The 15,755-nt window shown below is 43.7% G+C and overlaps 1 protein-coding gene across 1 annotated transcript in view; it reads right to left on the minus strand.

Moving 5' to 3' along the window:
• Positions 1–10,497, minus strand: part of adcy6b (adenylate cyclase 6b) — a 44,681-nt gene extending 34,184 nt beyond the window's left edge. The window contains exons 1-3 of the mRNA XM_076276438.1: positions 10,212–10,497; positions 7,648–7,851; positions 5,728–6,655 (exon numbers count right to left, since the gene is read on the minus strand). Coding sequence (XP_076132553.1) covers positions 5,728–6,654 — 927 coding nt within the window. The 5' untranslated portion in view covers position 6,655; positions 7,648–7,851; positions 10,212–10,497. The remainder of the gene's footprint in view (positions 1–5,727; positions 6,656–7,647; positions 7,852–10,211) is intronic.
• Positions 10,498–15,755: the final 5,258 nt, after the last annotated feature.

The following is a 15,755-nucleotide window of genomic DNA, read 5'->3' on the forward strand; positions in this document are numbered from 1 at the left end:
ATTTGCCCACTACTGCAAAGCCTCCCAGGTTTGAACACTGACATCATCCAAAAATCCAGCTTAAGAGGTTAAACGTTTTAAAAAAAAAAAAAACAGTCTTTTCAATGGCAGTCAGGCAAGGCCACAAACGACTCACAGCAAAACTAAATGCTGTTCTTTCCCTGCCACTGGACTAAATAGTTCTCAGAACACAAAGGTAAAATACATTTTAGGAGGTTTTGAGCTGTGTTGCCTTCTGATCAAAATGTGGAATGGTCGATGTGGATTTTTTTCAAAAGATTTGAAGCTTTGTGCAAGATAAGCATTTCTGATGTTTTCAGACACTGTCAGGCAGCAAGCTGATTTTGACAGCTGCAGCTTCTCAATCTCATTGCTATTCTGACCTGCAGGGTGTTACGTAAGTAGAATAGGTATGGCAGGTGGAACGCTATTTAGTTAAGTCCCTTTTCAGTAAACAAATAGTAACCCACTATATGTGCTACTACAATGAAAAGTGTGTTCTTATCCCCACAAAACAACTAGGTTTTGTTTTCATCGGATGCACTATGGTGCATAAAAATTGTGAAAAATATAAAATAAAATGTGTATAAATGTATAAAATGTGGATTGTAAAAGTTACAATCCACACCAACCAGTACATGACTTTATTGCAAGGTAGAAGTTATATATTTGCAGGCAATGTAGATTGAAAGGACATCCACTTCACTTCAAGTGTAAATTGTCTGCAGTCTATCATGTTTCAACACCTCACTGCTACAAACAGTGATGATATCAAAGCAGGTGGCCAAGCTAGTGAAGTGCTCTTGTCATGCTATAGAAAAGGCCATCACAGACGCACTCTACTCCTCTCCCAGACTCTTAGGATTGTCTGCATGGAAATTGTGGGGAAACTTGTGAAAAGGTGCTGCCATTATGAGATATGTGGGCCCTCCTATGTTCCCCATAGTGACTGATGAGATCATTTGTCAACTCTCGCAGACAGAGTCAGCGAGTTCAGTTCCAGACATTGATAGAGAGAGAGAGAAAGAAGGAAAGAAAGAAAATGAAAGAAAGAAAGAGGGAACATCTATTGTTATCTGATATAAATATAGATGTTCAGATCTCATCAGTTATACTGACAATAGTGGAGCCAATGCATACTTCCTCCAGGCCACCAGGGCAATAAAGAGAGCACGGGCCACTTCCGAAAGCACTGGGCAGATCCTGTTGTGTATCGAGAGATTGCTGACAAACCTCTGAGTAATTTCTTGAGAACGTACAGGCAGTGTTGTTTTTTACTGGACAGCTCTGGCCTTAAGCCGGATGACAGAACTACTGCCGAGGGGAGAAAAAAACAAAAAACCTTGCAGATTGGAGTTTCACTATCTTTGATCACTCTGGGTGAGAGGGAAGCCACTTCAGGAAAGGGTATTTACAGTATGAGATGCCCATCGAGCAGGCGTATTGTTCTTCAGCAATTGGCTGAGAGAGAGAGAGAGAGAGAGAGAAAAAGAGAAAAAGAAAGAGAGAGAGAGAGAGAGAGAGAGAGAGAGAGAGAGAAAAAGAGAAAGAGAGAGAGAGAGAGAGAAAAAGAGAAAAAGAGAAAGAGAGAGAGAGAGAAAAAGAGAAAGAGAGAGAGAGAGAGAGAGAGAAAAAAAGAGAAAGAGAGAGAGAGAGAGAAAAAAAGAGAAAGAGAGAGAGGGATGTTCAGCCTTTTTCAGGTCCAGCACTGGGACACTGCTCTCATCTTTGGTGTTTCTCTCGGTTTCTCTCGGCACCGCCTCCCCCAACCTCGTGGTGGAGCTACCTCACAAAGACACCCTTTGTTCCCTCCAACCATCAGGCCCTGATATGCACTGCCCTCATCCTGGGCGTCCATCACAAGGGGACACACACAACACAAAATAAAGGACAACATAGAATGAGAGAGAGAGATGGAAGGTAAGGAAAAAGGGAGAGTAAGACATGAAGTTCTAAACGAGAACGAGGAGGAGAGAACACAGCTGAAAAGTTGCCAAAAGATGACCTGTATTTCACAGATTAGGCCGTCTCACCACATGAAGTAGCTGCATGCATAAAATGCTCTTGCTCTCTTTTTCTGTCAAAATCAATGGTGGTTAAAATGCTCCCTTCAAGGTTGGTAGGGATGTGAGGCATGGTTGCTCTTTCTCTGGGATGCTATCTTCACTAGCAATAGATCTATTTACATAGATTAAGAATGACTATGAGTGGTGTGACAGTGTGTCTCTGCTAGGTTCTATGTCACCTCTTTGTTAATCAGTCACTAATGACATAATTTTATTAAAGGGATATAGTAGAGTTTGGGGCTATTTCATCGGCCAAGGTCAACAAAAAGTGAGGCTCTATTGCTTGGTCAGTGGGGGAAAGGAATCATGTTTCAACACCTCACTGCTACAAACAGTGATGATATCAAAGCAGGTGGCCAAGCTAGTGAAGTGCTCTTGTCATGCTATAGAAAAGGCCATCACAGACGCACTCTACTCCTCTCCCAGACTCTTAGGATTGTCTGCATGGAAATTGTGGGGAAACTTGTGAAAAGGTGCTGCCATTATGAGATATGTGGGCCCTCCTATGTTCCCCATAGTGACTGATGAGATCATTATAGCCCAGGCTACTGGCTCGCATGCCAGCAGCACTCTTGAGGCGTCGGGGAGTGAGGTTTACCAACGTTCCACAAGCACAGCTAAGCTAGCTGGCATCCGTTACACTACGATCTGCTACTATACCTCTGCGTCGACGTTACTTCCATGATTTGGGAAAAGCCCAACTGGCAAGAAGCATGCATAAGGATGTAGATCCAGGAATGCACTAATATTTTGTTCGTAGTACCAGTTTGCAACAATTATTAGTTAACACTAAGTTGTAAACACTTAGGAAAAAAAATATAAAAAACTGGATATACCAAAAAACGTTGATGTAATTGCTGCCTGCCAGGACTTTTACAGGCTTTTGCCAAATCACAGAAGTAACGTTGACGCAGCAATAAAGTATACATTTATATACATAACATCTCAAATCTCTTTCTCTGTCTGTTTGTTGCTCTCTCTCTCTCTCTCACTCTCCCTCTCTCCCTCTCAGAGAATGAGCCTGGACTGATTAGGGCCAAACATGCACATAACCACCAGAGACAGAACGTGTTGGTGTGTAAGAGCCTTGGCACACTATGCAGCCTCCCACCCCTTCCCAGAATGCCCTACTGAATACAGCTCAACTAATCAGGCGTTTACCTAGAAAGATAAATACTCACTGAACCAAATAAATATAGCTGGAAAAACTGGCACTACTACATGGATCTGACCACACCATGACTGTAAACATCAGCTATCGGCCATTTCATGACACAACTCCAACCCTTGGACTATCATTATCTCATGCATACCGCTATGCATAACATCATGTCAATAACACCTCTGACAAATTCCTTTGTGTCATCCACACGCTCAGCTGTTTTTGGGGAGGTTAACCTGGATGTGTAGTTAATAATATACACATGACTGTCAGTGCTGCCATGTCCAGGCCCTGAGTAATAAGAGTGAGTGTGTGTACAAGTAAACAGTACAATGGGGGCTGGCAGGGGAAAGAGAGAAGAACGGTCTCCATACTGTGGCCTCCAGAGAGTCTGCCTGGGGCGTAAGGTTTTTCTCTCAACAGCTGGTCATGTTCGGACTCTAGCGAGACCTGAATCGGAATAAGAATTCACCTTTATCTCTGCTCGTTCAAATTTCTGCAAACATTGCATCACCACAAAAAAAAAAAGCCTGAACTTATTGACTGAAATCCGCTTTGCATCGTGGCAGTTCCACTTACTGTGTTTGGAATTCCTGTGGCCGGCCTTGTCCTGACAAGGTCAAAACAAATAACACCTCGGCGAGTTCACATCTAATGTTTTGTGTTTATGTGGCTCAGAGCTTGACCTTTCTGCGAGAAAATACTGTGTTGTTGCCATTCATCACCAGAGAGAAATCTCCGACATGCTGGCTAATTGAAAATGGCTTTACAAACTATTATTTTCCTATCCTTGTGTTCAAGACAGAGGACAAATGCTTCGTTTTGAGGATCTTTCATGCACCACATTCAAACTGTGGTCTGCAATGATCTCACTGTCTGTTCACTTTACAAGAGAAGTACAACAGCTTAAAAAAAGCTATCATCAGCCAGCATCAGACATAAACTATTGGCATTAAATCAATAGTGGGAACATTACAACATTAGGTTGCAGCCAAGCAAAGTCACAAAGGAGGTCAAAATACCAGGGGTAAATGGCACTAACTATTTGGGCCATTATGAAGCTACATACTGTGCTTAAGCGCTGGTGAGTATCGATCACGCACGCTGACACGTGGGAGCTTGCTGTCGGAAAATGTGATGTGGCATCCGCATCATCCGATGACAGACAGCAATCAACACCCCTGACAGGCCTGACCTGGAGCGTCCGCGGGCGAAAGAGAACGAGAGCTGACACCCCGGTCTTTCCCATTTCCACAAGGAGCCATATCATAATCGTCTCCCGCTCAATTAGCCACTAGCGCTTCAGCCACCACAGAACGTATGACACCCATTTTGATGAATCTCTCTCTCTCTCTTGTCGCTCTCTCTCTCTCTCTCTCTCTCTTTTCACCCCTGCTGCTGGGACTGCTTTGCATTTCGAACCGAGGGCTTGCAGGCTGGGCTCCCATTGTGCGTCTGTGTCCACTACACGGCTATGCGCTCGCTCAATAGGCTGCCTCGCCCACTGCCTGTGGACTCCATTACAATGCTGCCCTTGTCTGAGAGAGTGCAGGCCTGGATGCTGCTGTATAATGTTATCATGATATTCCAGTGCTGTCACAGACTAAAGAGGCTCCTTTAACTGAGCTGACCTCTCACCATTCCCTGCGGAACCGCTAACAGTGCCCTACAGAGACCTAACCGAAGAGGCTAAATTCCATTTTAATGCCACTGTGACTCACAATCTAAAATTAGCGCAGAAGAGAACACCCAACAGAGAATCGGTTAGATTTCTTCACTTTAATGCCCTTTCATTTTTTACAATTGATGTTAAGTGTTCTTTCTTCGCCACATGCTCTATTAGGTGGCTTGGCGTAGTACGTGCCCCATGAATCACAATCACAATCTTGAACTACAAACAAGGGCAGAACCGTGCTGATTCTCAGTAACCCACAACAGGAAATGGAACCAGGAACACAACGTAGTAGGTTCCTGTATTTTCTGTAATGTAGTGGATTTCTTCATATTTTGATGATCCTTAAAAAGCTCATTCAGAAATATTTGTGGGTTATTATGACAGGACACATCCTATTGTTTATGAAGATGAATGACATGCTATTTAGTTCCGAGGCACCTTCTGTTCAGAGACTAACCAGAAGACCTACAGGCTTAAGTCTGCATCCCCCTTGGACAAGTTGAGGAAAACGCTTGATGATGGAGACATCGGACGCTTCCAGATATGACTTCATCTCACTTTGAAAAGCAAACAAATAGTCTTCTGCCAACCCAAACTACAAAAACCATGACTTAATCCAACGTCCCAAGGCCACAGAGAACATGTGCAGTGCTCACATGTGCGTACACACACACACACACACACACACACACACACACACACACACACACACACACACACACACACACACACACAGTGTCACACACATACAGTAAATCCACACACTTCTGACCATATGCAGTCACATTTTAAACACGCTGATATCTACAATAACATCTTCCTACCTGTTTCCAGAGGAAACTGTCCGCCTGGTTGGTGGTCCAGACGGTGGCGACGTGGATGGTGGAGAGAGTGACCCCGCTGAGGACCGCGGCGCGCATGCGCACCGGCAGCAGCGTGTAGATGATGTAGATGAAGAAGACGGACCACCACACGCCCTCAGACGCGCTCCGCGGCTCCACCATCAGCACGCCGAAGGCCTGTACGCCCAGCAGCACGGCGATGACCAGGTAGCTGACCATCCACATGTAGTCCTGGTGGAAGCCGTTGCGGTTGCACACCACCATCAGCGCCAGGAAGAGAGCCATGGCCACGCAGAGAGTGGACACGTAGGCCGGGTCCGGCGGCACGGTCTGCGCACAGTGGAAGGCCAGCATGACGCCGCAGACGAGCACCAGCACGCCCATGAGCATGGTCAGCGAGCTCTGGTTGAGCCGGAAAAAGTAGCGCTGGTACAGGCGCTCCAGCTTGGCCGAGCGGAACTGCTTGGACTGGAAGACCCGCACCAACCGCAGCCAGCAGGCCAGCGCCGCCGCCGCTCCCCGCCCGCGCTCCTCGTCCCCGGCCTCGTCGTCGTCCTCCTCCCCTCCGTCGGCGCCGGTCCTCCTCCTGGACTCGCCGCCGGTGCCGTCGTCGAAGGTCAGGTCGACGGCCTGCGGGCCCATGCCGGGCTTGTTGCGGCCGTAGTGGTCCTCCTGCCAGATGCAGCGCGTGCTGAAGTTGCTGCTGCTGGCGCCGGGCTGCTGCTGCTGCAGGGGCTGGGCGGAGGCGGCCGGCTCGGCGCTCTCGGCGTCCCGCAGGCAGCTCACGTAGCGGGCGCCGCACAGAGAGGAGCCGCCCTTGCGCCGGCCCTTCTTGTTGCCATTGCGCTCCCCCCAGGCCGCCTTGCGGTCGTCCACCCTGGCCACTAAGAAGCCGCTGACCCAAGACATGCTGGAGGAGACGGCCGGCGGAGAAGAGGAAGAGTGAAGAGGAAGAGTGAACGTGAGAAGACATGACGTACAGAACAGAAGAAAAGAGAGAAGAGAGAGAAGAGAGAGAAGGGAGAGAGTGAGAGAGAAAATGAATGGAGTCTAACAACACTATGTAAATGTTATTAAAAGCACCTGTAACCTAGAACCAAAAAAAAACAATCACAAAAATACCACTTTACTCTAGAACCACTTACTCAGGGTGTTTTTTTATTGTTTACCAACAACTGACATTTGATACTGAAGCTAAAAACACATAAGCGTGTCTGCTATAGTGACACAGAGAGCATAACTTGACACTTTATTTAATGGGCCTGTTACATTTGCTTTTCCAAAGTCCCTTGGGTGATATGATCACAATTGGTTAGATGGGACACACCCCTGTTTACACATGCATTCAAGCTGTACAGCCAGAGGTGTCACTAAGCAGTTGTGTTTAGATTGCGCTGTTGCCAATCTCACATTCATTAACAACTCCCTTTGTCTGGGTCACATCAGAACGCACAGAATTTACACTCCAAAAGATATGTGGTCATATGCATCCCAGACCAACTCGGCAAGTGGTTTGAGTGATCGGATCACAATGTGTCTTGGTAATGGCTTACACCTGTATTCAGTGGAGTATTCCAAGTACGTGGTTTAGTTACTCAGTGTAAGGGGTAAACCTCCTAATAGAAGAGCTGTATGGCTTCATTCTCCTAACAAAACAATGCCATAGGGGTCTTGTTGTAGAAGGTTTATCACTTACTCTTGAGTTTACTTACCCAGGTTTGTCACTAAACCACATACTCGGAATACCCCCCAGAGCTGACTTGTAATCTGATCACCCAAGACGCATTTTAAAAACAAACGTAACCAGGGTCAATAAGATAGATCAGAAGTTAGATGACAGTTAGGATATTGAAAACAACATTTTGTACATTTTGTGCTGGTAAAAATGGCATGTGACCTCACCTGTATGGCTCCTTTCGTGAGTTGTAGCTGTGCTCTCTGAGTCTTTGTGGCTCCTCATTTATCCCAATGGGCTAAGGCAATACTGTCAGGCAGGGGCAGCACGAGGAGAGCAGGCCTCACGTCTCCTTTAGCCTCTCACGCCTAAGGTCAAACTCATACAGGCTTTCGATTCCTATACCCTCTGCATTGCTCAGGTAACCGAGTCTAGATAGATAGATAGATAGATAGATAGATAGATAGATAGATATACTTTATTGATCCCTAGGGGAAATTCAAGAAGAGTCTGTTGACAAAGACAAAATAATGACAGAAGGCAGCATAAAAAACATCAGATGTCACTAGCTTGCCTCTTTAAAACTACTAGTAACAGCACAGTTCTAAAATACACGTAGGTTGCAATGAAGCATTTTGACATTGTGATACTATTACACATAGAAAATCCTTGAAGCAATAAAAGAGGTTGAATAGACACATATTCCCACAATTATGCCACTGAAGGTGTAAAGCCTGATTCTTAAAATGACTACAAAAGGTCAAATCAAAAACTAGGACACAGAGAAAAGTGTGCTGCTGAGCTGAGAGAGTACAAACTATACTACTATCTAAAACGGCATCCGAGTACAAGGCAGGTGTTCCCATTACACTGTGTTTTGGTGACAAAAAATACTGTAATATTTTTAACCTACTTATCTGATGGCTAATAACAAACATATTTTGGCCTGGGGTGCAAGGAAGATTGCAACCGCTCCTCTTCATTTGACTTTGAAACACAAACACAGAGAGTCCAGGCAAAGCAAGCTGCCCAAAACATAAGCATGGCATGGGTAGGGTCAGTTTGCTCTGTTTGACATCAAAGGCTTCAGTGAATGGGTGCCATCAAGGGCGATGAGCTCTCAAATACAGATTAAATTGCCCGTGCTTCCCCCAATTAGACTGGATGAGTGAGTGGTCTCCAGCTTGTCAGGGTCATTAGCCTCAAATGTAAGTAAAATAAATAAAGGATTTTAACATCACAACCTGCTGGTCAAAGTCCAGCCAGGCTCCAGCTTTTAGAATTTGTAGGAAGACGATAATGTAGCCATAGAGGTCTATGCCACACTTTCCACAGACTAAAACGAGACCACGGCACAAATCAGTACCCTCATCATTGAGAGGCTTAAGGTAGTGGCTATGACGAAGGAAACATTTCTGATGCTGTTTTCGCATATATGCCATATTTTCTAACATAGATGCTGTGTCTCTCTACGCCACTGTATTTCGCATCCTGAGCTCAGTATATCACATTGTCCAGCGTCTGTTCTTCGACTATTTTCTCGGTGCCCTCTGCACTGGCAAGAGGTCGCTGGCTACGGCACAGCAGAGCAGAGTGCACTACATTTCCAGTCTAATGAGCAAACCTTCCCACGAAGTGACAGGTCGAAACATGCCTCTGTAACCATCGCAAATTAATGCAGCATTTGTATATTTGTACACAAGGTATGTATTGCTCTAATTGCTGGGATTACCCTTCCAACACGTTATCATTCAGACTGACTTCGAGACAAGCATTAATTCTCTTCTGGTACGTTTAGGACCGGTCAGACAGCAGCATGCGGGTCTTATGTAATGCAAACAGTGCAAGTGTGGGTTTAGGCAGCATCCATTTCGATTGCATTCTGTGATGTTCTCATTCACACACAGCTCATCGTGTACACTGGGAGTTGTAAGCTATGACATAATAGGTTTCACATTGTCTCCGCTGTTTTCCCAAGATATATGTCAATGCAATCGCACCTGGGAAAATTTGGTCGCAAGTGTGTGACATTACCAGGGGACACACTGCTATTACATAACAGGGAACATTCCGCGTGTGACAGCCGTACGGATGACTCCACTGAATTGAAGCCTACCCGTGCAATGTCATGTCTTGTTTCGGGGAAAATGTATATCACTCATTTATCAGTTCTGAAGGTTACAACACTGAGTTAGGGACAGAATCTACATCACAAACTCAAAGTTCCCCGCAAGCCGATAGACAATGTGTCCAAGAACTTCTCAGTTGGATTAAACAGCACATTTTCACACTTGTGAGTCGTCAACTTCCGACCACAATAACGACCTACACCGCAGACTTGTCTACTCTATGCCGGTTTGAATACAATAGAACTGGGTTACGAAACTTTGTTTCTGTTTCAGCAGGTTCATAGTAACGAGAGATGCAGTCACTATTTACAATCGCAAAATGGCAAACGATGACGCCGGATTTTAAAACTTAGGCTACTACATGGATAGGCTACATTTCACATCTGCTCGTTACAGTGAATTAATATTGTGGCTGTTGCCTAGTGTCAGTACATTGCTGTATTTAGCTTATAAATTAACAACTGATACGTTAGGGTAAGTTACACAGACACAAGGGAACCTCGGCAACACTCGTTTTTATGATGGCAAGTTTTCTCTCGTTATTCGATTATAACTATGCCACTGTCATGCGACTTGATGGTCAACAAACAGTTCTCATCTGAATCCTGGCGACTGTGAAGATAGCATTTGCGTATCAGAAGGAGAAATCGTAGACCACTCACCAGAAACAAGCTAGGTTCTGCACCGCAGTACACTTCTTCATCCCTCTGCTGCTAAATACTGTCAGCGCCGTGTCCGTTGCAATGCGAAGACGCGCAGATGGTTGTAAGCACACAGTTTGCATCCAGGGGCAGGGCGATGGTTACAAATGTACAATAGCGTACAAGCTCCGCTACATCAAGTGATATGTTCACGTTCTTCCTCACCCTTGCTTGGACTCTCCCTCCCTTACATTCACCCTTAAACCACGAAGTCGAGAGTCCCCCTAGAGGTAGCCTGATCTTGATTGTGTGTGTGTGTGTGTGTGTGTGTGTGGAGGAGAGAGAGGGGAGTGCGTGCGTGTCCTTCTCAGAGATATATTACCGTTAATATACTAGACAGATAGATAACACGGTGCATATGACAATCATGTTGGTTAAATGGAACAGAGTTGCTAAATAGCAGACCGAAGTAAAGCTATTTTAATGAAAATGTTTTCTCTTGGGAATTGGTCTGTCTGAGCTCTTGCAGTGCTACATGCTGATAAAAACAATCTGTGCAGGGGATAGGGTTGGCGTCACCAAACGGGAACAGAGCAAAATGCAAACAAAAGTTGTGTTTGCTTAGTATACAGCCAATGGTCACTTTGAGTGCAGTTTGTACTCTGCTGCTGTTCTCATGAGTGCTTTCATCTTTTGCCAATAATTATTGTACTAACATACTCACATGATTATTATACTAACATACTCACATGATTTGTTAACGTGCTGTTTACATAACATCAGTATACAGGCTAATACATTATCCTTGTTTATATCTCTGTTTGTGTGAGCGTTTTGGGGATAACTGTACACTGTAAATTAAGGTCACTCCCCCTCAGTCTAACTAATGTTTGTCTTCAGACAAGCGTCATTCTTTCACTGATTTACTATTGCCTGAATCAGTACACCTTTCCTGCTACCCGTTTCTCTCTCGAGTCCGACTCCTCTCAGTTTGTTTCCTTCCCTTAACATATTCCCAATTCCCGAATCTAAAGAGTGATTGTGTTTTATACTCTGACAGGAAGACTTGAAAAAACGCCAAGGCATGTATTTCAATTGAAGTCTGACAGCGTCACCCAGTGTCTCATTATTGCACTACAATGAAAAATGTGAAGATGGTCTGAGAGGTAAAGGGTTTATTACACCATCTTGAAACGATTATGATTTTCAGTACTTTGTACGAGAATTTACTAGGCCTATACAAAAACCAACACTGAGGCTCTATTTCATTAAAATTCTCCCCAAAATAATTTCAATATAGATTTTGTGGTGGGCCTGGTGGCGTTTAGAAGCCTCTAGCTGGCGCCACAGTCCTATGATAAGCTTTCTTCTGTCCTTTTTGTTCATGCGCACGACATCACTCCAAACGCATTTGGGGAGGAACTCTCACAGGTAAAGACGAAATTGAATAATTTTGTAATGAAAAGAGGCAGAGCAAAGGACCAGTATTGGTACGTGTAAGTACATGTAGCCTACATTTGATTTGCGTGATTACAGCACATTACGCACAATGGTGACGAATGTTATGAATGAAAAATGTTAAGTGTCTTACATTACACTGATTAATAAGTTCACTTGCACACTTCTGTCCAAACTTCCTACACTTAACAACTGTCCAACTGATGCATAATGTCCTCTCCGGGTTTAAGAACATTACAAGGCACATGTAAGCCTATAGAACAGAATAACATAACAGAATTGAGAACCCAATATGACATTCCAGTACTCATTTCTGCCCCCCCCCCCCCCCAGCTCTGAGGGTGTCTGTGGCATTCTGTGTATAGAGAGAGAGAGTAACGCACACTCTGGCTCCAAACGTAATTTATTGGAAAACCATAATGCCACAATGCCTTCTTTATATAATTTTCGTATTTTTTGTAACTATTTTAAATAAGCCTATTTACTGTGGCATCAAACCAGTGCTCATCTGAACTGACAGGCTCATCTGAACTGACAGCAATTTTAGCATTCCTAAATGACCTAAATCCACCAATCACCAACAAAAATGCAACCTATAGTTATCTATTGGAATAGGCTACACTTTCCCTAAAAATTTGCATGTGTGTGTGTGTGTGTGATGAGAGAGAGGAGGACTTCCCCAATCAGAATCTGTGGAAGTCAAACTCTGAGGTGATGGTAGATGGCAGAATTGTACAACTTGCACTTTGATAGTTTCCAAAAAAGGCACAGCATAGCAAGACTTAGCCTGAACTGCCAGATCAGTGAAAACTGAGAAGAATGCTGGCAGCATATTTGTCCTGGACACACTACACCCATCACATCATCCAGCTACATGAAAATAAGACTAGTAAAGTCCAGTGTGAAAAGTTTCAGCCTAGGTGGCTTTACTGGTTACAGTTTCATTGAATTTGAATTGGCAGATTCAAGTACAACGATGACCAACTGTCTATGTTGGAATACACTGCTCCATTCAAAGTTTGGCATGGATGTCCATTTTCTTGTGCACCAGATAAGTTGGATTGCTTCTTAACTAAAGGTCTGACACTAATGCTAGGCTTTGACAAAACAGGCTGTTCTGGCGCAGGTAGCCTATTGTCAACTGCTTCTGTTGCATATTACTGCGGAATGTATAAGTGACTGTAGTCTATAATATAAACTATATAACACATAGCCTACAGGAGTAACTTAACACATCCAACGCAAGACGGTGAAAACACTCAATTCAAACTAAAATAGCATGTTGTTTTCCATCTGACGATTATATGTGAAATACGCGTCTGAATGACGAGCCCGTTTAAAAATCGGTAACTGAATAGAATCGCGAGACTGAATCTACGACCGACTCCACTCGAATCCTGGGGGATGATGTGAAAAATGCCGATACATTATTTATTATGAGGGGGTAATCTATCCCTTCTTGCACTCTGCTCCATTGAGCCACCATTGATCAAGACACCCGAAAAGAGATTCGCGAAGGGGTGTTTAAATTGAATTGAATAAAATGCATGTAGCCTGTGTCATTTATTTTCGAAGACGAGTCAACGGAGAACAGTTCGTTTCCACTGCTGCAGCTAAGCTGTAGCTTCTTTCTGAACTTGGTCTGAGCCGACCAATATTTGTTTTATTGCGGATGTCCCTATCCAATTCAAGCGTCTTTTTGCTTAAAGAGGTTAGTCCGTTTTTTATTCGTGGGTGGAGTGACAGCAACGTGGTGGTGATGCTTTGAGTGAGATTGAAATGGGAAACGTCACCAGTAGTGTACTTTCTCGGTATGATGTGTTCGGACGCTTACTGCCTGGCAGTATTATCATTTTTTTAATGATCTTTTCTTTTGGAAATGCAAGTTAACCTGTGTATGTGTATAGGCTATTCCAACTGGAACTCAATTTTACTTTGCATTGCTGTTACGTGAAACTAGTGAAGTGGATGTGAGTCTTACGTCACCAACAGATGGAGTCAATCTTGATTTTATATCATAGCCTATAAATCTATTTGTTCATTTTTGAGTAACCTATAGTTCACTTTCTAAAGCTGTTACATGTCACTATAACATGGACATCTTTGTTGACATTGACAAATACCCAAGTGATTGATATTATGAGAGGAAGATATATGTTTCATCTGTTGGCTTTCGTACAGTTACTGTATATTTCTCCTTCAGTGAAAGTTAGTGTCATGTGTTAGTGTTTAGTGGCACATTTGTCAGTTGTAGACAATGTTTTTTTTTTTTGTTCTCCATTGATAACAGTTTGTCCTTACTGGTGTTTTTTTTTAAATGATCACATCAAACAACAACACTAATTCAACATTTCTACTAGACACTGTTTAGAGAAGAATGTATTTTAATGTCAGAGACACTACTTGGGTTAGGAATGTGTGTGTGTGTTTGTGCCTGTGTGTGTGTGTGTGTGTGTGTGTGTGCATGTGTGTGTGTGTGTGTGCATGTGTGTGTGTGTGTGTGTGTAGCCTAGATATTTTTAGAAATTAAGAAAATGCAGTGTGTGGCTCATCACGGTGTGCTGCCATATGTGACCCTGACCCATAAATGCTCAGTCATCACTGTCTGGATGCAGATATTGGGCACCTGGCTCCTTCCTCCTGGTCCATTCCTTGTGGGCTCTAGGTGTATGTTGCAGCTGTTCATGTTGCGACCAGCGTTGGGGCTCCCATATTGGCATCTCTGACGTATCTATTGGGGTGACCCTGGGCTGAATATTTCAAACCTGGAAACAATATCAACACAAAATGCATCATGCTAAATCAATTAATTTGAAATTATTACAGTTTTTTTCAATTGCTTACACACTAAATCTTTGCTTGTGTAACAGGGTTAAAAATGTAGTGTATTGTTATATATGATTTTCGCCAAAGTAAAACAGCCTTGTTTAATAATTGTGAATGGGAGCCACCCTTGGCCATATGGTGTACTGCAGATCTGCTGCGTGTAGTCTTGCGTTGCTTCCCAGTGTTGCCAGATTGGGCGGGTGCCCACCCAATTGGGCTTCAGGCGGGCAAATAAAATTTTGAGTTGAATGGTTCTCTATAACAAAATCGTTGTTGGGGCGGTTTTTGCTGAAGAGGGCGGGTTTTTGAGCGTGATTGGGCGGAAATCACTAAACCCAATCTGGCAACACTGTTCCCTACCCGATCAGAGTAGCCTTATGCTTTTAGTAGGTTCACTGTACAAAGCACTCCTCCCAGTATATCAGTTTTCTATTGATGTTTAAGTTGATAACTTCGATGTTTCCCATGTGTTATACTATTTTACATGCACTGTAAGGATTGTACTGCATTTAGCATGTTTTGACAAAAAGTTTGTTAATGTTTTCCTTTTGACTATAAGTTTCTCCATACTGGTTAACGTAACTAGCCATAAACTCCGCTAGCCATGTCCATGCTTTTAATGTACTGTCTTATCTAGCATGCATGGGTTGAACTGCGTTAAACATGTATTGGAAATAATATTACTCTGTGTCTCTCATGTGTGTAGTATAGCTTCGATGGGACAACAGTGAGCTTTTCTATTACTGAAAGAGTAATTAGCATACCTGTCAACACCCTCCCGTTTTGTTATTTCTCCCGGAAAAATCAAACGTCATTTTAAAATCATTGATCCATTCATTTTTTCTATTAGTCTGACATCTCCCAGGTTGCCAGATTGTGTATGAAATACACCCTACACATACACGATCACTTAGTTTCAATTTCAACCGTTATGTCATAGGCTGGCAACCCAAAACCCAAATAAGGAAGCGGGTGCCGACTGCGCAGCCTGAGTCTCGACGTAAGCAAGCGGGCTAGTTGAATGGCCTACTCCAGAACTAGCTGTTGTGAAATTGTTGGGAATTTAATTGATTAACACATCACATAAACTTTTATCAAGTGTTGTTGATACACTGAACTTGTGCCCTCGGAACCAAATCTGACAGTAGGCTGCAGGCAGGCAGCTGGTGGATACATAACTGGCATGCGTAAGGTAATGGTAAGGTAAAAGCAACGACCGAAATGCAGTGTTGAAACACGTGTATGAAACGTATTAAATATGCAGATCCGGTATAAACACCG

The sequence above is a fragment of the Alosa pseudoharengus genome, unplaced genomic scaffold (genome assembly GCF_046254945.1).
Source record: "Alosa pseudoharengus isolate Yale_2024_CS ecotype anadromous, Long Island Sound unplaced genomic scaffold, YU_APseudo_1.1 YU_APseudo_1.1_scf_9, whole genome shotgun sequence".
Lineage (NCBI taxonomy): Eukaryota > Metazoa > Chordata > Actinopteri > Clupeiformes > Clupeidae > Alosa > Alosa pseudoharengus.